The sequence below is a fragment of the Cajanus cajan genome, chromosome 6, assembly GCF_000230855.2.
Source record: "Cajanus cajan strain Asha chromosome 6, NIPB_CcT2T_4, whole genome shotgun sequence".
NCBI classification, from domain to species: Eukaryota; Viridiplantae; Streptophyta; class Magnoliopsida; order Fabales; family Fabaceae; genus Cajanus; species Cajanus cajan.
The window spans coordinates 43,369,299-43,390,265 of record NC_138522.1 but is presented as its reverse complement, the minus strand read 5'-3'; the positions used below and the strand labels follow the sequence as shown (position 1 = coordinate 43,390,265).

Below are 20,967 nucleotides of genomic sequence, written 5' to 3'. Positions count from 1 at the left end.
AATATATAATTTAGTCTTTAATATATATATATATATATAAAAATTATATTATAATTAATAATTTAATAAGTAAACATTTATCATAAAAAATATATTCTAAATTTTGGATAAATAATGATACAAAATTATTAACTATTAAAATAATTATATAAAAAATAAGAGATTATGAAAAAGTCTTTAACAATACTCTAATTAAAAATACTCTCATTGAATAATAAAAGAAATACTCTCATATAACATAATTATTCTAATTTAATATATAAGATAGATTTTAAAAAAAAATGAGAATAATATCATGATTCAAATTTATATATAAAGAGAGAGATAGAGAAGATTGTTTGTAATAATTTTCTTAGAATAATATTTGATTCAATTTAAAAAAATGAAAATGATGTAAAAAAATATATAATTATTAAATAGATAGTTATTAAAAAATACTCCTATAAAAATGAAAATGAAAATAATAGATGAAATAAATATTATTAATTATAAGAGGCTATAAAAAAAATATCAAAAAACTTTATTATTAAAAATAAAGTAGTTAAAAATGTTCTTGTTAAAAAAAACGAGACCTACTAATATTATGTTTCAAGATGAGTGTTCTAATTTAATATATAGGTAGATTATAGATTTCAATTTTAATTAAAAATATTGTTTAAAATACTTCTCAAGTTGGTAAATTTATCAATCATTTCCAACTTGTTAATAAGATCCCAAAATCTAGTACCTTGAAATGACATCTACTACTTGAAATCCTTTTGGAAAAATATCTACTACTTGAAGTCCTTTTAAGTATATGAGTTGTAACTACAAGTCTTGTGGGAATATATAATGAGAAAAAGTTATCATTTTTAATCTTTTGCCAATTAATGAGAGGAAATTTTTCCTCTGTTAATTCATATGTGATTTTTTTTTTTTGTAGTGTGAGATAAGTTGCAAACCCTTTTGTAGTTGATTAGACTAATCATCAACAAATCTTCAATGTTATATAAGGAACTTAGGAAAATCTTCACGAGTCATTCATGAAACAAAGAAACAAAAAGTTTTCTTCCTTTGTTGATGGGTTTACCTTTCACAAATCTCATGACGAGAATTTGATGATCATACTTATAATAAAGAACATGATCCATTCCAACTTTAGGGAAAAGAAGTTTTCAATTCAAGTTGATATACAAAATCTCAATCGTTTGTTTAAGCCTTCATCTTCATTAAGTGAAAGGATTTCAATTGAAACTAGCTTCAATCAAATTGCAGCCCTAAATATGTTCCTGGTACTTCTAAATAATGATATACCCTTAATACCTTGTTTCTTCACAGACACCAAATTAATTGAGTTGAAAACATCAATACTCCCTCCTAATGACACTATTTTATTTGTGGGAGCAATGTTGGTCATCTCTTCCCAAAGTTGCTCTCTCTTATTTAATTTATGTCTAACATAAATTAAAATAAATACCCAAAAAATTTATTCTCCAAACCCACCTTCATATGAACCATTTAGTGCAAATAAGTTGCATCCCAGCAAGAAGCATCCCAAAATCACCAAATCTCCCTTGAAAAGACAATAGTGTGACAAAGGAAACATTTAAGAAATCTCACTATTCTAACTATTTTTCTCAGCCATCTCACTACTTAAATAAGTTTCTAATTGGCAAAGTAAGAAAATTTATCGGAAACTCTTTATTTTTAAAAAAATCTATAATACGGGTTACAAAACCTTTAGAGGCTAAAAACTACAATTCTACACTAAAAAAATCATAAATTTAACTTGTAAAGAGACTTTGGGGTATAACCCTTACTATCTCCAGCTTAACCCATATTTAACCTCAATTATATTACTAAATCAAATAACTTGTTCAAATCATCCTATCAATAACCTCTTTGCTTTTTCCACGTTACCCCAATAAAATTTTTAGTGAAGATCAAGATACATTTTGGTAAAGCATACAATACTCCTTTTCTAGTTGCTTCATTTATTTTTAAATAACAAAATACTCTCCAATTGGTGTTTCTTTTTCAAATTTAGATGTTTGTACACTACAATTATAACCTATTTATTTTCCAGTATTCTTTATTTTGTCGTTGCCATTAGGTTGAACATTCCTTCTTTCTTTTTTTTCTTTTTTCTTTTTTGCATGTGACCCTTTCACATAGGTACGTATAGCTTGTATTGAAATCCATCTTTCTTTTTATTCTTTTAAATGTCTTCTTCAGCCATTTATTTCATTTTTTTAATATTGCAACTCCCTCATTAATTTTAGATTTTGGCACCTTTATCAATATCTATTAGGGATCTATACCATTATTTCCTTAGTTGAGACTATCATTTTTTTTATAAAAATAATCTCTTTATTATTCTCTACAACTCTAATGTCGGTCTCATCCTTATTTTTTGTATCACCATATGCATGTTTCCATTTAATTGTTGGTAATGAGACCCATTTCCATGTATTGAATTTCTTGTCTAATTATTTTGTTGCAAATAATTTCATTTTAACTGTTTAGAAGGAATTTATTGTCTAATTATTTTGTTGCAAATAATTTTATTTAACTATTTTTCTAAACACTTTATTGTCTTAAGGATACCAACATCTAAGGTTCTAATGATTATTCTTAATTATCCACCCCATTTACAACATCAAGCTTCAAATTTTATTTTATTTCTTTGCCTTCTTCCAAATCACGCTACACTTGTTTCACTAGTGAAAACTCCAACTAAATATCACATTGATTCACTAAGTGCCTATACCTACTACAATTAAAACATATCTTATGATACTCCTCAAATTTTGAAATAAGGGTTTTGAGAAGATTGATTTAATATAAACTTGAACATATCATACTCTCTCCATCCTAAAGCTATCTTCCATAACATTCTCTAACCCATGAAGAGTATTGTAATCCACTTTGATAGTTTTCTCCAATCCATTCCTAATCACCAAAAGAATATGTTGGGCAAACTTGGAATTAGAATTTAAACAATCACTCTTTTAAACTTAGTCATATATATGTGATTGAAATTATAGTTATCATCTTTGGATGTTCAAATAATTGTCTAATTAACAATATTTAAGAGTCTTTAAAAATTATTTGTTATGTCTATCTTCTCGACACATCTAATATTGAATTAAAGTTATCATTTTCAAAATATATGAACTTCATTTCTCTTAATTAGCATCATAAATTAAATAACCTAAATTTATAGAACTTTATAGTTACATTTTTTTCCCAATAAACTTGATAATTAAGGATCTTTTCTATTTTTGACAAGCTTATTTAATTACTTCCTTTTAGATGTGGATATTAGAGCATAATAGATTCAACCCCTCATCGTTTAGATGGACTTTTGTTGTTGCTCCCTCCTCCATGAGCTTAGTTTCATCACTGGGCTCTTGCAACGATTCATGTTGTTGTTAGAAAAGGCATTATGAACAATATTTTCCCCATCCTTATATGACACTACAGTTCTTGGGAGTCTAAGAAGAAACGAATCTCTAGTACATTTCTCTCCATTATTAATATGATGTTTGTCTTCCAAGTTTCCCATCATAACTACTTTCTTCCCATCATTCTCCTTCCTCGATCATGAAAGCTTTCAACTTGGTTTCTCGTGATTCCATTAGTGTGATCAGTGTTTTTTTTTTTTTTCCTACTTTTTTGTAATCTTGATTGACGTATCTTTTTCTTCGACACTCAAACCCCAACCAAGAGAAACAAAAACCTTCGCACCATTCATATTTTATGAAATTTGCAATAGAGGCTTAAAGCCTCAAAAAACAATAATGAATTAGAACTAATGCTATTTAATTTAATTATATTGATTCATTTTTATTGTAACAAAAAAATTGATTAATTTTTATATTGCAATCTTTTAAGTATAAAATAACGTGCAAAATACTTAAATTCCCATTACTTGTAAACTTACCTTAGCGAGTTATTTTTATACCACATATTTCATGGTTTTTTCCTCAAAACTATGGCCCAAAGACTTTGCACGAGTACAATTTGCATTTAGGTGCATTGTTGACAAACATATTAAATCTAGCCACAAGCCCAACATCACAAATAGGCTTCAATTTCCACCACAAACCCAAAAGGTTACAAGTCACGAAAACCACATGCAGGGTGCAAATTAATAAGAAAACCAAGGAGGCCGATTCCCATATAAATGGTAATGAAAAAACACAAAACAATGCACTTGAAGCTATCCACGAACGACATAGCTAGTCCACACATTCAGCAAAATCAAAACAATAAAAACATAAAGTAAAGGATAAACTATATTATACCGAACATCTCAATATATAGCATAGACACTTCATTAACTCTTTCTTCTTAATTATATTGTATTATATATCCGTCTATCATTTTTATATGGAGGCACAGTTTTGTAATGAGGGAAGGCATCGAATGGGGGAAGAATATGGGAGCCGTTGATGATGATTTTTGAATTTTGATATAGAGGTGGGTCTGCACATGCACGTGGAATGATGGTTCAGTGATGTTGCAGTGTGAAGGATCGATGCATGCTGAAGCTCGTATAGCGGTGGGTGTCAAACAAACCATGCATGGTTCAGAATCAGAATGCCTCAGTTCTCGTATGGTAACGTGATATATTCTCGGTTGAGAAAAGTGAGAAAAATAAGTTAAAGATAAGATAATTAAAAAATATATAAGTGAAAAATAATTTTTATTTTATAAATTAATTTTAAGCTAAAAATCTATTTTGTTCCTTTATAATAATTGTTTGTTTTAATTTTTTAGTCTTATTTTTATTTTTGGTCTCAAATTGGTCTTTAATAAATTAATTAGTTGCAATGTCGGACTTCTGTCCAAATTATTTAGACAGAGTTAACTGTTGGCCACGTGGAAGCTACGTAGATGCCACGTGGATGTCAAATTTTGTCATGCATCTGGAACCAAAATGGCCCGTTCCGATTGTACTCATGGTGTGTAAATTTTGCATCTAGAACGACCCGTTCTAGATGCATTATTTAACACCAACGCATGCAGAAGAACGGACTGTTCTGAAACCAGAACGGGCCGTTCTGGCTTCCAAAACGGGTCGTTCTGGATTCAGAACGGGTCGTTCGAGAATGCCAACCAACATAGAGCACTAGTGGTTCAAAAATCGAAAGCAAACCATTTACACATACACTATTTTTTTTATCTAAAAAATAATATATTTTTTTAAAAAAATAATTATATTCTAATATATATATATATATATATATATATATTTAAATTATCGTATGTATAAAATATAAATTTCGAGGAGTTATTTATTTATCTGATATTTGTCAAAACTTTTTTACTTTCTATTTATTATTTATGTTGTTAAAAAAATTAAAATTGTAAAAATTTATATCACATATTAAAAACATCTTTATATGATAAATAAATTAAACTTAATTTTTATAAGATTTAACATATTTATTTATATGTTTTTATTAGTGTTAAATTTTTATTAAGTAGGTTTTTAAATTGTTATGTAACCAAACATTTTTAAAAATGTCTATGACAGATAAATATATAATATTTATAACATGTATTTTTTACAAAAATTAGGTTTAAATCTGTTAAATTATAATATAACATAATTTGACCTAGTTTATTTTTATCTTTAATCATAATTGTAAATATAAAAACTTGTAAAAAATAACTATAATATATTTATACTTTTAAAAATTATATATAAAATTTTTAATATTACAAATATATGAATAAGTATTGTCCTCGCGATATAAAATTTCTGGATATAATCATCAACTGGATGTGTGACATTCTGGAATCAGAACGGGCCGTTCTGAAACTAGAACGACCCGTTCTGATTTCACTCCTAGTGTGTTAATTTTGCATCCGGAACGGCCCGTTCCAGATGCAAAATTAACACACGAAGAGTGAAACCAGAACAGGCCGTTCCGGTTTCAGAACGGGTCGTTCTGCTTCCAGATGCATGACAAAAATTTGACATCCACGTTACATCTACGTAGCTTTCACGTGGCATCCACGTGGTTAACAGTTAACTCCGTCTAAATAATTTTGACAGAAATCCGACATTGTAACCAATTAACTTATTAGGAACCAAATTAAGACAAAAAATAAAAGTAGAACTAAATTGAAACAAACAATTATTATAAAGGAACAAAATAGGTTTTTAGCCTTAATTTTATAAAATTAAATTAAACTTTTAATTTATTTTTTAAGATGAAATCTATTTAGATTTATTTTAAAAAAATCACTCATCTTTTAATACTTACATAAAGTCTTATAATACTAAACGAAAGGAGTATATATATCATGTTTAGAGTTTAGGATTTAGAGTATATCATGTGGTACTAGCTGATTTTTTTTTTTTCAAAAGCGCAACCACCGTGCTCGGCTCAATGAAAGCAACATGCATGCATGAACTTAACTCTCACAACATTAATGTTTGCATAATTCACCACCAACGTCTTCCTTCGCATTGCAACCAACACACCAACCCTTCTTGTAGAGCAAAGCTATATATATATTCCTTCATCATCCCACCATAACGGTAAAACTATGATGGGTTATAAAAGACATTATTTTTATAAAATAATAAGGATATACTAGGATTGGTATTTCACTAACCATTTTTGATAAATAAATTATATATTTATTACCATATCAACTTTACAAAATTAGATGATCTAAATCTCATTGGGTGTTATCTGACTAATTGACATAATAGGATTTAATGTTTTTTCCTTTTTACTGCAGTTTTAGTATTAATTTTTTTTAATTTTTTTAATAATAAAAAGATATAATTGATCTATCAAATATAAAAATCATATAATAGAGATATTTTCTTTATATATTTTATATATTAGTATGGATAACATCACGAACTTATCACCCTTTACATTTTATTCCAATCATCACCGCTAGGCCGAGTGGCCGACTATAGTGGTTCCAAGTCTTTGCCATATCCACTATCACATGGCTTCTCAAACCAGAGGGAGAGGAGTATATATGTTTAGGACGACAAAGTACAAACCCATCATCACAAGAACAAGAAGCACTAAGTTTGGCTAGAAAATATTTTGCAGAAAAAAATCTGACTTCTTTTTAAGTTTTAAGAATCTTTTTAGACCAAATCAGTTACGAATTTAAAATTAAATTTACTGAGTAACAAGTCATCATCATGTTGGAAAGAGATTTTTATCAAATATACTTGGTAAATTCTACAACAAATTATAGTGAATCTTTTATTTGATAAGAAATAATTTCTTTCTATATTTGCTATTTGCTATTGAACAAGAAGAAAGAATCCTAATCCAAACAGCCGCCAAATTTTATTATTCCTACACATTGGAGTTAAAAATATAGTGAGACCACCAAAATAAATTTGACTTCAATTCCCATATGTATACTTCGACAGAGAAACGAAAAACAAATACAAAGATATATATGTTGATGTGAATATAATGCTGGTATTAGTTGAACTAATCGGCAACTTTCTGAATTATACATTTTTTTTTTTAATTAGATCACAAAAATAAAAACAAAAAGTTATGAAGTCCTTAATTTCGTAAATTTTTTTGTAACGATGGCCATTTATTTTAGTTTAAAATGAATTTAAATTGTCAGACAATTTGTGATAAATAACTTATAAACTTACCGATCCTCACATTTAAACGACTAGTTAACTCATTCCGCTCTAATTAATTAGGACTAAGAATTAAAGAGAACTGCTATAATATCTATAAAAATTAAAAAAATTTAGTACATCAAATTATATAAACAAATAAATTTAAAAAGTTAAATTTAAAACAACATAAATTATAGATTAAAAATTTGTATAAGATGAATCAATTAAAAAGACTAATTTAAAAAAAAAAATCAAAAGTCAATTTTCATAATAAATTTTTTTTATGTGACACAATTAAAAATTTTAAAACAAAAAATTATAATAACACTATAAAAACATTAAAATAAAAAATAAAAATAATAAATAACACATCTAAAAAACTAATTTATATTATAAATTCAAAAAAATTTAAAACTAAAAAAAAACTAAAACGTATTAACAAAATATTAATATTAAACTATTTAATTATAATAGATGCTACATTAAGATAAAAAATTAAAAATATAAAAATAATATAAAGATATAGAAAATTTTATAAAGATAAATTATTAAAAATACTAAATTAAAATAAAAATAAAAATAAGTAATTACAATAAAAAATAATAATAATTAGACGACTGTTCCAGTACCCCACAATTATAGTGGATACCGTAGAATTTTCCTTAAACTAATTATTTTTGTACTTTATATTCTTAAAAAATAACTTGCGTTAAAGATAAATAAATGATTTGTAATCTAATTTAAAATTTTCAAAAGTTAGTGATTAATTATAATTTTATATGAAGTCTTGCTATGTTATAATTTTTTTTTAAAAAGAAAAAAACTTAATGATGTATCTAAGCTATATTACATAATCGCATGCAAATATATAATCATTATAAAATTATTAAAATATATTACATTGATTTTTAATCAATAATCACACATTTTACTTTTTAATACATTTCTCCCTTCTACACACATCCAACAAACATATTGGTACAGATTTAAGAAAAACCAATGACGCCCCAAAGAGGCAAGACTCTTGGATCATGTAACATCTTCAGTTAGAGAAGGGTAGCCTGAGAAAACAAAGGACTTATTCAAATTAATGTAATAAGAAAATAGCTAATTATTTTTTGTAGATCAATTTAACAGTAAACATATATAGGGGAAGCCACATGCATGCATGCATGTTTTTTACTTACAGTTGTGACTGTTTGCTTACCCTAACTTAAGAGATGTGTCCGATGAACCATCCTCAAGAGGAGGGTCACTGATGCAACTGCTAATGTTATTTGTAGACTCTAATGAAACTCCTTCTTCCTGCATTCCCATATCTGACTCCACCAGGAAAGGAATTTTTGCTTTACGCAGCATAGCCTCCATCTCAATCTCCACTAGCTAATTAATTAAGATAATATATTAATTACTATTAGTTTTTCAATTATGTTTTTATTCTTGAATATTTTACACAATTATCATAAACGAGCGAGTCATTAATTTCTCACCTTTTTCTTTAAATGCTTGTTCTCTTCTTCCAACAGGATTCCCTTTATAAGAAGAATGCACACAAAAGAAAGCAACAGTTCTCAAAATTATGAAGTGAATATGTAAATATAGAAACGCAGAAATCTTGCCTAAGTCACTTGGATATATTATATATATGCACATTATGATATTCCCAGACTTAAAGCACAAACTTTAATGTTATAATTTATGCATTTCGAGTTATATGCTTACAATTAATATATGCGAACATCCCGATATTCATTAAAGTAAACATTAATTAAAACTCAAAACTCATGCAACATGAATACCTCCCATACATCTTACCATTGTACCATATATAGAAGGTTATCTTTTAGAGGACCAGAGCATTATATTAAATGTGTGTGCCAAATTAGTTAAACATTATCCTATACTAACTTCATTATAAAGCTATATCAAGTACGTTATCAACAAAACCTTTTTCTGAAGTTCAGCAATCTGACTCCTCATCTGATTTCCCTGAAGGTAAGAGTTGAATTGAGTTAGTATAAATCATGCATCACCATGTACCAGAGTTATTAACCAAATGAGTGAACGACCTAATGTATTTGTGATTACCTTAAACTCAACCACACGGTCGAGTCCCATTTCAAGTGTTTTCTCCAGTTGCTGCAACTCATTTAGACCTAGTCCTTCAAGATCGTCGCCCTTCAACCAACTGATCGATCAAAATATAAATACAATGGATCTTATATCTTTTAATTTTCAAGTATTTGAATTCATGTTTTCTCTTTAACAAAATTGATATACCTTAGTTCTTGGTTTCTATCTGCAATTTCCTTACTCAACTTGGCGCTATTGCTAGCCTCCAGCTGAAATGAATTATTACAAATGTCAATTACTTGTCAACAGTTGTTAGTTAATTAACTACAGCCAAAAAGTTAAAACATTACTATTTTTTCCTTCAAATGTACAAATAATAATAGATATAAGTCAAATTGATATGAATTAATTAGAGAAATTGAATTTTATACTTGGTCACCAACAAGTTTAGGCAGTATATCACTACTAGATTTTAATTTTTTAGCAACATTTTCTTGTTTACATTTGTTAAAATGTTACTAAATATTAAATAAATAAGTTATTTTGCAACACTTTTTTAAAAAATGTCATTATAGATAGAGTAACATTTTTATTTTAATATTATTCTTTCTAATTGTTTTCAAAATCAAGGTCCCATATAGAGTAAAAATATTTTACATAAGTTATTTGGCAACATTTTTTTTGAAAAATGTTACTATAATTGTTTCTAAAATCAAAGCCCCACATCAAGTAGAAAAAAATATATTTTTCTTATCTCTAATTATTATCCATAATTAAAGTCTCACATCGAATAGATTAATGACTCATAAAGAGTATATATAACCATATAGTTATACTTAAGATAAATGAAATTTGATATTTTATATATAATTAGTGGTAACTAATTAAGAATGTCTTCTCCTAAAAGGTAACTAAGAATTCCTAAGAGTTTAACAGACATAAAAAATATAATAATTGATAGTAATATATCTAAATTAAATTAATTATTATTTTATAAATTAACAAAATATTAGCAACATCATTAAAATGTTACAAAAATACTACTTTGCTAACATTTAAAAAATGTTACCTAATTATATAAAAATGTTATTAAAAGTCTTTAGCAACATAGACTATATACAACATTTGATAATATGTTGCTAAAACAAATTAGTAACATTTATACATCATTAAGTAACAATTTTCAAATGTTGGTAAAAGTTATTTGTGTTGTAGTGTATATTCTGCACAATCACAACAAATTCTAATAAATAGAGAAAAGCAAAATATAAGAACATGTTTTTTCGTACAACCTGCAACTCTAGTGAAGGCCTGTCCAATTTGGTGATGCCATTGGAGTGCGTATTATACCTTGTGATTATGTCATTCATACTTTACAAGAACAAAACAAGAGACGAAGAAAAAAAAAAGAGTTAGTCGTAAACGTCAAATTAAATTTTTTTTAATAGAAAAAGAAGCATTATCTTGCAAAGATTTTTTTCCAACTCAAACAACATTGCAAGTTAACAATAGCTGTATACTCTGATTTGAAACTTGAAGTTGTTAAATGTTAACTAATCACAAATTTCCTTCAAAGTCAAACTAGAAGTAAGCATATACAAGCCGACAGAAAAGGCTTTATGAAGGGGGAGAAAATTAACATACCGGTGAACATGAACGATTATAGGTAGGCATATATATACAAGTTGGCAATGTAACAAATGGGTGAATTTTGCAATTCCAAAGATATAATTCATACTGGTAATTTTTCTGACTTTAATATAAGCAGGTTGGTTGATTAAACAATATATACACATTATCATTCTTATGCAATCTGGCAGACAGAGAACGTGAACATTCAAATGAAAAATCCCTATTTACCTGTAGAGAGATAATATATATATATAGAGAGAGAGGGAGGAAGAGAAGGGATCGACTTCCTCTAAGAGTAAGTCTAAATATTTCATATTCTGTATCAAAATTTAACGATTTAATTATTTAATTAAAAAATTTTAATCTATAGATTAAGTTTACAAAGTTTTGAAAAATTTAAAAATTATTTGATACCATTTCATTAATTTAAATCGACAAATAATCCTAAAAATATTTTATATATTGATTTGAATTAATGAAAAAAATTATTAAATAATTTTCAAATTTTTTAAATTTTGATTTATACATTAAAAAAATTTAATTTAACGATTTGATCATTAAAATTTAGTGTAAAGTATAAATTATTAAATGGAATAAGTCTAAGTTGACTTACTCTATTCAATAATTTATATTTTACATCAAATTTTAACAATCCAATTATTGAATTTAAAGTTTTTAATATATAGATTAAGTCTATAAAATTTTAAAAAATTTGAAAATTATTTAATATTTTGTTTTAATAATTGAAATTGATGGATAATTATAAAAATATTTTTATATGTAAATTTGAATTAATAAAACAAAATATTAAATAATTTTAAAAATTTTAAAAAAGTTACAAACTTGATCTATATTTTAAAAAATTTAAATTCAACGATTGAATTATTAAAATTTGATGTAGAACATCAGTTATTAAACAAAATAAATTTAGATAAATTTACTCCTGATATATATATCAAATAATTTTCAAATTTTTAAAAAATTTGTAGATTTGATTTATGCATTCAGAACTTTAAATTAAACGGTTGGATTGCTAAAATTTGATGTAAAACATAAATTATTGAACAGAATAAATTTAGGTAGAGTTACTCCTGGAGTAAAAAGATCTCACTTTTATATATTTTTATATATATGTGTGAGAGTCTAGGATTGTTGATATAGTTAGGAGCTTGTATAGCTGACTCGTATATATGGTTCCAATTCCAAATCATTACTTACTTGCATCTAACAGTACGGAGTTTATAAATATCATCTCAGTTGTCACCCAGCTATCAAATTTGATGTGTGCCAATCAACTTATTTCTTGATCAGCACGTTCTTATATGCCTCATCATTAATATCAACTTGGAAAACAATCTTATAACACGCAAAGAAAAAAAGGAATTAATGAGTTGGAAAACAATATTCTTATAACACACAAAAAAAAGAAGAGCAAATAATGAGGAAATGAATGATGTTAACATGACTTATGTCTCTACAGAGATGTTAGCAACACTCATATTAATTTAGTGTCTTAAATTATTTAATAAATTTTCTTTTTTAATATCTTCTTTATTATTATAGTTAAATTTTATTAAAAATCATAAATATTATAAGTCTCACATTTCATTTAATAAATTTATCCTAATTTAATTTTAACACTCATCAAATTCTATAACTTTTAATTAATAATAAAAGAGTTATTATTATTAAAAGAATATTAGAATGAGTATCACTAACATTTCACTTGATCTTGTATTAGAATGAGTATCACTAACATTTCTCCTGATTTTGTATATGAACAATTGAATATGTCTTTTTCTTAATCTAAATATATCATTGGATTAAGATTTTTTTTATTTCTTATTTTGATGGACTATATTAATCATGCTAAAAAGTTTTTTTTTTCCTTTTACGCACCATCAATTAGTAGGTATATAGTGTGTCACTTTATTATTTTATTTTATTTTTAGAAAGTTAAGCATATTGTTGGGGATATTTCCCTTGAACCAAACATGAAAATGGCATTTTGTTGAGAAAGCAAGTATTTATTCCTAAAAAATTAAATCATAATAACTAATATACATTTGTCAGCTTCCCATATTATTGCTCATATTTCTACTAAAGATGAGATTTTTGAAGAAATATTTCAAAAATTTAGAGATTTTATTCACGTGAATACATAGTTTCACCCGTGCATGTTCAACATTCTAGCGGATAACAGTGTTAGATAAATAGCTTAATTAAAAACTTATTAAGTTAATATTTATTATTAAACACTTATGTGTATGTTATTTTTATAATTGAAGAAAAAAATAGCTAAAGTATTTTATATAATTTAAGTTTTTTCGTAATTGTTATCCTAAAAAAACTTATGAAATCAACTTAAAACAACTTATGAATTATCATAAATTATTAATTTTTCTAAGAGAGTCACACAAGTACTTATGACACAAAATAAACTCAAATAAGCTATTAAAAAAACCTACTTCCAAACATGACTCAAAAGTCATAATAGAATATCATTTTTTTTCTTCTAAATTAATTCGTGAATCTCAACTTTATTATTCAAGATCGAAGTTGTTCATCCTTAACGAATGCTTTTATGTTATTATTAAGTAGAAAAAAGATTTTTATAAAAAAAAAAAGTTGAAAAAAGTTGTCACATGCAAATTATAAGCATATACAATCTAGTCATTTAGCAGAAGGAACAGTATTCTTACTTCATATTTTTAAAATAAATTTATAATAAGGAGAGAGAGATTTGAATGAAGCGTGAAACAAGAAGAACATAGAATTAAAAAGAGAAAAAAAAATGAATTATGAAAGTGTTAATGTGAAGTAAAAATAACACAACTCTTTACTAAAAAGTTGAGACTGATTTTCTCCATAAACTTACATAGGAGTACGGGTGAAGAGTGAGGATTTAAGTTAGTGCAAATACTATTTATTACTCTTGAAGAATTTGTTTGTTCAAAGCATATTCTTCTGTAATATATCTTTTGTGCTCTGTGTGTGCCTGAAAAATGAACATCCAAATAATAGAGTTTAACAGAAACCATATTAATGATATGAAATTAGCATTCCTTTCACACGAACATTGAGAACTACAATAAAATAGATTTTTAGTAATATTTAATATAATTTTTAGTAGTAATAAAAATTGCTATAAAATCTTTTACTGGCATTTCACACATTAGTCATTATATGCAGTGTCGCTAAAATATTTACCGGCAATTATTCTATATGCTAGTGAAAACCCTCATAATGGTCGGGAAAAGTGTATAACTTTTTGTGTCATTTGTTACTAGCATTTAAAATTGCCGCTAAAAGTTTAAGAAAAGATTTATAATACTCTTTAACTTGTAAGATAAGTACAAATACTCTTTAGTTATCTTATTTCTAATTGATGTGGGACTTAGAAGATGAAGGTTATCTTTTAAGTATATATTCTTTAATTTTTTTAATTATCTTATCTCCTAAATACCAACTTAGAATAATAAGTTATAGGCTTAACTCAACCTTATAAAACATACTTATAAAGTGAGAGTTATCATTTACTTGTATACTCTTTAATTATTTTATTTTTAGTCGATGTGGAACTTAAATTTTTTCTAACAAATAATTATCACTAATAGTAAATTTTGATGTAATGTAAATATATTTTTAGTAACTATTATATAATAATCATTAATATTTTTATTAAATAATAAAATAGAAAACAATTCATTTATTACTATTAAATAATTGTTGATAATAAGAAATTCTGTTGTAGTGAAAATAACATTAACAGTTATAGTAATATGTCTTTGATAGATCTCTAATCATTTATATTTTAACCCTATGGAAAGAGTATCAACATCTATTTGTAGGAGGCTAAGTTCTCGTGATCATAGAAGAATGTGTGTATAGACCAATACACAAGATGCCAAGCGAAATATTATGACAATTTTGAAAATACATGTTGTCTTTTTGGTATCCGTGGAATATTTTATATAAGAATAAATATATAAGATGTTCTTCAAACTCTGCTACACCTTGGGCTTTTGCTGGTTTCTATTTAATAATATTCTTTTCTGTTTATTAAAAAGAAATATAAATAAGATGTTCAAGTTTAAAGTTAAAAAAAAAATTTAGACAAAACCAATATGGAAATCCATAACAAAAATATAAAAGCAAAAAGGCCATTACATAGACATAGTTTCCATTTTAGCTCTTACTATCTTAGCATAATATTTTCGCTAGCTATGTTGGATATATAGTGATAAATTCATGTTTCCCACAAAGGATCGCAAAATAAACACATGCAGGCTTTATGGACGGGTTAAATTAATCTTGGCATTGCCTATTCAAGCAAGTAAGCAACCAAACATTTTTACCTCATAAGTAATAGCAGCTCAACAGAATGAAACCTTCGAAACTCAAGTTTCATTTTAAAATTTAAATAATTTTTATATAGGAAAGTAACTTTAAAGTCTTGATTGTTATTAATATTCAGTAAAATTAATTGCTTGTTTGTTAAACTAATTCCACTCTTTCTCACTACCACTACTAGATTTTAATTTTTTAGCAACATTTTCTTGTTTACATTTGTTAAAATGTTACTAAATATTAAATAAATAGGTTATTTTGCAACACTTTTTTAAAAAATGTCATTATAGATAGAGTAACATTTTTATTTTAATATTATTCTTTCTAATTGTTTTCAAAATCAAGGTCCCATATAGAGTAAAAATATTTTACATAAGTTATTTGGCAACATTTTTTTTGAAAAATGTTACTATAATTGTTTCTAAAATCAAAGCCCCACATCAAGTAGAAAAAAATATATTTTTCTTATCTCTAATTATTATCCATAATTAAAGTCCCACATCGAATAGATTAATGACTCATAAAGAGTATATATAACCATATAGTTATACTTAAGATAAATGAAATTTGATATTTTATATATAATTAGTGGTAACTAATTAAGAATGTCTTCTCCTAAAAGGTAACTAAGAATTCCTAAGAGTTTATCAGACATAAAAAATATAATAATTGATAGTAATATATCTAAATTAAATTAATTATTATTTTATAAATTAACAAAATATTAGCAACATCATTAAAATGTTACAAAAATACTACTTTGCTAACATTTAAAAAATGTTACCTAATTATATAAAAATGTTATTAAAAGTCTTTAGCAACATAGACTATATACAACATTTGATAATATGTTGCTAAAACAAATTAGTAACATTTATACATCATTAAGTAACAATTTTCAAATGTTGCTAAAAGCTATTTGTGTTGTAGACCTCTAGTCCTAATTTAAACAACAAATTAAAATTTGATTTGGTCTAATTACAAGTAACACTCATTAATTTTTAAAGTTATTTAAGTGTAAATTTTCTTATACTCTTAATTAATTGTTAACTTTTATTTCTTATGCATTCTTTTATAAGTAGCATTAAATATCATAATTTCTTAAAATAAATATATCTTTGAAATAAATTTAGAATTTATGACAGAATTAATTAAAAATAATAATTTAACTATTTTTATTGGTTTTGATGATTTATTATATGTTATTTATGATTAGAATCGAAGGTAATATATAATAATCATATTTTGAAGTAATAAACTTGGTCAATTATTACTCCGTAAGCAAACAAAGAACATAATGAAAAAAGACCTCCATATACTGATCAAGACAAAAAAAAAAACACTCAACATCTTAAACCCTTAATTAACCATAAACTATATGTACGAATCAAGCTTTACTTCATGACTAGTTAATAACCTGAATACTTCATAATCTTTTTCAAGGGGTCAAATTAAATTTCTACACACACGGGCATAATTTCTTTAGGAAAAGTACATTAACTGCACAACAATACATAACATTCAACAGTATATGAACTATTTAGATGCACAGTATATAACATCAATTATTTAATGACCGGTGAATACGATCAATCCTGGCCAACCAGCAGAGTCTCAGAACCATGCAGAAAATAATTAGATGTTAAAACTCGAAAGTGAAGAATGGGCCACAATACATATATGGTTGAAATTACATAACTTCATTCATCAAACTAATCAATACATGGATGAAACTATATCGATCATGCACAGGCATAAAGGGATCGAATGTATATAGAACCAGTATCTACAAAATAAATTCACTATCCATAGTCATCAACTTTGTATATATATGAGAAAGCTAAACTATTCATTAAGAACATAAGATATAGCATATTCTATATTTAGCTAGCTCGCAATTTCATGTTTTGACAGATAGGATTACCGGTTGCCATTGGTCACAAATATCATCTTTGGTTGAGCTAAGAAGGATTCAGTCCGGATTCATTTGAGAAAATGTTATATTTCTATTTTTAATAGCAATTATGAAAATTCGCACCTCTTTTTTTTACTACTTACGTCCAATAAAATTCCATCATAAGCTTAGGAATACTTTTTGTTTTCTCACAACACCCTTTCATAGAAACTCCAATAAACTACTATAATTTTCCATAGAATTGAGAACAAAAGGTGAGTGAATCGAGGTTTTTCTGTTCCTTGCACATCATCATATACATTTACATCTAATCTCCTTAATTCCCCCTCAACACTTACTCTCTCTCTCTCTCTTACACACTCAAACGCCGTACAGAAACTACAGGCACTAGGATAGAAAGGAAAGCAGTACACACAACACATACATTAATCAAAAACAACCTAATATATGAACATTTATATATATATATATACGAATTAATAGTGAGAGAAATTAAAGTGAAGCGTGTGATAATGTTGTACGTACTTGGAGCTGCTAAAATCAAAGAGCTTCCCCGTAGATGAGAAAACAATGAGTCCAACCTCAGCATCGCATAGCACAGAAAGCTCTGCAGCTTTCTTGAACAACCCTCTCCTCCTCTTAGAGAACGTTACTTGCCTCGCCGTTATGTTATCGATCTTCTTTATCTTGATCTTCGCCCTCGTCATTGTAACTATTAATAACTTCTAGCTGCACAAAGCTGAACACCAATAGGAACTATTTTAAACTCTTCCCCATCCATAAATAAATATATATCCCCATACTTTATGACAACACATGACTTATATGTATATATGGGAAAAAAACCCTAATAAAATGCACACATAGTTTCAGATCTGGTCAACAGGAATAACAAAAAGTACCCAAAAGGAAGCTGGTATTATATAACCATGCAAGGATATGATGAGAGGTTAGGATTGGAGGGGTTTGATTTGCTGATTTCACCCTAGTCTAGCTAGCACTATGTGGATCAGTGAAAGGGGGGAAAGGAAAGAAAGGGAGAAAGTTAAAATAAAATGTTGACAGTTAGATGCAAAGCAAGGAAGTGTAGAAGGAGAAGTTTTAGGAGTTAGAGAGACACAGAAGAGAGAGAGTGAGAGAGAGAGAAAGAGATAACCTTGATTGGGAATGGTGGCTTGCAGTCAAGAAAGGAAAGATTGAAAGGGAACCCTTCCCTTAATAGGTAAACACCGGACTCTTTCTATTTTTATTACTTTAATTTTTTAGTTTCTTTTTTAGAATACTTTCTTACCTAAAAATGGTTTTAAATAATAGTTAAAATGACCATGACAAGCGACAATGTTAGATACGGATATATCAATAGTAAGTGGGACAAATGTTAGTAGTTTCTGTTTTAACCAGGTAATTCAGATTTCAATGTTAATGATCATGTTAGAATTTAATATTTATGGTATCTATATTCATAAATTTTTGGCAAAAATTAATCATAATTTTTAATGATAGATATTTTATAGATTAAGAAAATGTTAGATACGGATGTTTCGAAACTATTCGCAACACTTCCAATATTGTATATAACTATTTGTATCAAAGGATTGCGAGCAAAACTCTTTGGTATTGTTAGAACTTGGAAGACTTCAATATTTTTCTTTTGCCAAGTCCTCAAATCGGGACCTAATATATAGGGTAAGGTCTATTTAACTGCATGTTATAAAGAAAGGGGGAAAATTTGTTTTAATTCTTCAAATCATCTGCGTCATTACCTAAAAGAGCAAAGTGTAATAAAAAATGGGTCCGATGTAATGTTTTCGTTAATAATATTTGTGACTAAAATATGTTTTTTTTAATTATAGAGAATAAAAGATACTTTTTAAAAATTTTAGAAAATAAAAAAAAATATCTTAAATTGATTAAACTAAGGGGGGTGTATTGAATTAGGATTTTAAAGGACTTTTTTAGTTAAAAAAAATCTTGCGAATTTTAAAAGACTTTGCAGGATTTTCATGACTTTTAAGATTTTGCAGGATTCTACAAAACTAAAAATCAGGATTTTAATGGATTTTATAAGACTTTTAAATCAAGATTTTAATGGATTCTGTGGGATTTTGTAGAATTTTCGTGGATTTTTGACATATGATAAGATTTTAAATTTTTTTATACATTCAAATTTAAAAAAAGTCGAAGATAAAAATAATAAAAAATAATAAAAATATCTAGATAAATACTAATAATAATAATAATTTTCCACAATATCTTATCTCTTAAATAGCATTCACCCACATATCAATAGTTATACTAGTCCTTTAAGCATTAGTGTTTTATCGCTCTTGTTCCTGGATTTGAATAATAGGCTCAAAAGTATGATCTTCATTAACTGGTAATATTGAAGATGAAGGTTCGTCCACCGCTTCAATTGAAAATTCATCATAACGACATTCTTTATATAAAAAGTTATGTAATGTTGCACATGCTAACACAAGTTCTACTTGTGTCTTAAATAAAAATGGAGGTGCTGATTTAAAAATTGTGAACCTTGATTTAAAAATACCAAATATTCTCTCGATCACATTCCTTAAAGACGCATGACGAAGATTGAACAATTCTTTCTCATTTTCAAGGTCATTACCCTAACCTGTAAAATCTTGTAGATGATATTTTAGTTATATATTATATGATAATTTTTTAACGATATTTATAAATATAAATTATTCTAACAAATATTTTAACGATATTTCCTTTTTAATGGAGGCATAAACCCTAAACTCTAAAAAATTAGATACAGCAATATCTTTTTTTTTCTTTTTCTAAAATATAAAAAAATTCTAATTTCACAATATAAAAAAATAAAAAATTCATAGTAAATAAAATAAAATAATTGTTAAGTCATAAAAGGAGGAGGGATAAGAGTAACAAACTCAAGGGAAGGAGAGAGATCGCAGTTTTTATGTTGAGAGGGTTCTTCTCCCAACTAAGATCCATTTTCATCTCATTCTACTCACAAAAACCCTAACTCAAATTCATCTTATATATATATATAATATATATATATATATATATATATATATATTATAGAGATCATGATATCAATTTCATCTTTCACATTTCCCTTTTATTTACGTGTGTTATAAAAAAATTATCACTTAAAAGTTGAAATTCCAAGCATTTTTTGTGTTATATAAAGGAACAAATTCAACTAAATAGAATAAAATAGAGCAAGTTAATTAAAGATAACAAATAGAAAAATAGAGCAAGTCAATGACACTATCCTTTACATATCGGAGCTTCACAAAATAGGGGAATGGAATGTGAACAATACTACAATATTATATATGATCAATGGATGGTAGTGCAATATTATTAGCAAAGAAAAAATGGAAAAGAT

The 20,967-nt window shown here is 26.4% G+C and overlaps 1 protein-coding gene across 2 annotated transcripts; it reads right to left on the bottom strand.

The window, feature by feature from the left end:
- Positions 1 to 8,461: 8,461 nt before the first annotated feature.
- On the bottom strand, positions 8,462 to 18,866 carry LOC109798065 (MADS-box protein AGL24). 2 transcript variants are annotated; one of them, XM_020358270.3, is made up of 9 exons: positions 18,742 to 18,866; positions 18,111 to 18,324; positions 10,981 to 11,059; positions 9,896 to 9,957; positions 9,704 to 9,803; positions 9,563 to 9,604; positions 9,106 to 9,147; positions 8,823 to 8,998; positions 8,462 to 8,676 (listed from the first exon to the last, which is right to left on the bottom strand). In XM_020358270.3, exons 2-9 carry the CDS (start codon positions 18,290 to 18,292, stop codon positions 8,658 to 8,660), a joined length of 702 nt encoding a protein of 233 aa, XP_020213859.1. In that variant the 5' UTR covers positions 18,293 to 18,324; positions 18,742 to 18,866; the 3' UTR covers positions 8,462 to 8,657. The 2 variants fall into 2 exon arrangements, with proteins under 2 accessions (XP_020213859.1, XP_029126714.1); XM_029270881.2 differs by lacking the exon at positions 18,742 to 18,866 and adding an exon at positions 18,488 to 18,707.
- Positions 18,867 to 20,967: the final 2,101 nt, after the last annotated feature.

Excerpts from the sequence above, each read along its gene's own strand:
- LOC109798065 (XM_020358270.3), bottom strand. The coding sequence starts at position 18,292 with ATGACGAGGGCGAAGATCAAGATAAAGAAGATCGATAACATAACGGCG. Across the intron at positions 9,605-9,703 it reads ACCGTGTGGTTGAGTTTAAG|GGAAATCAGATGAGGAGTCA; the intron begins GTAATCACAAAT and ends TCTTACCTTCAG. Across the intron at positions 8,999-9,105 it reads ACAAGCATTTAAAGAAAAAG|CTAGTGGAGATTGAGATGGA; the intron begins GTGAGAAATTAA and ends TTAATTAATTAG.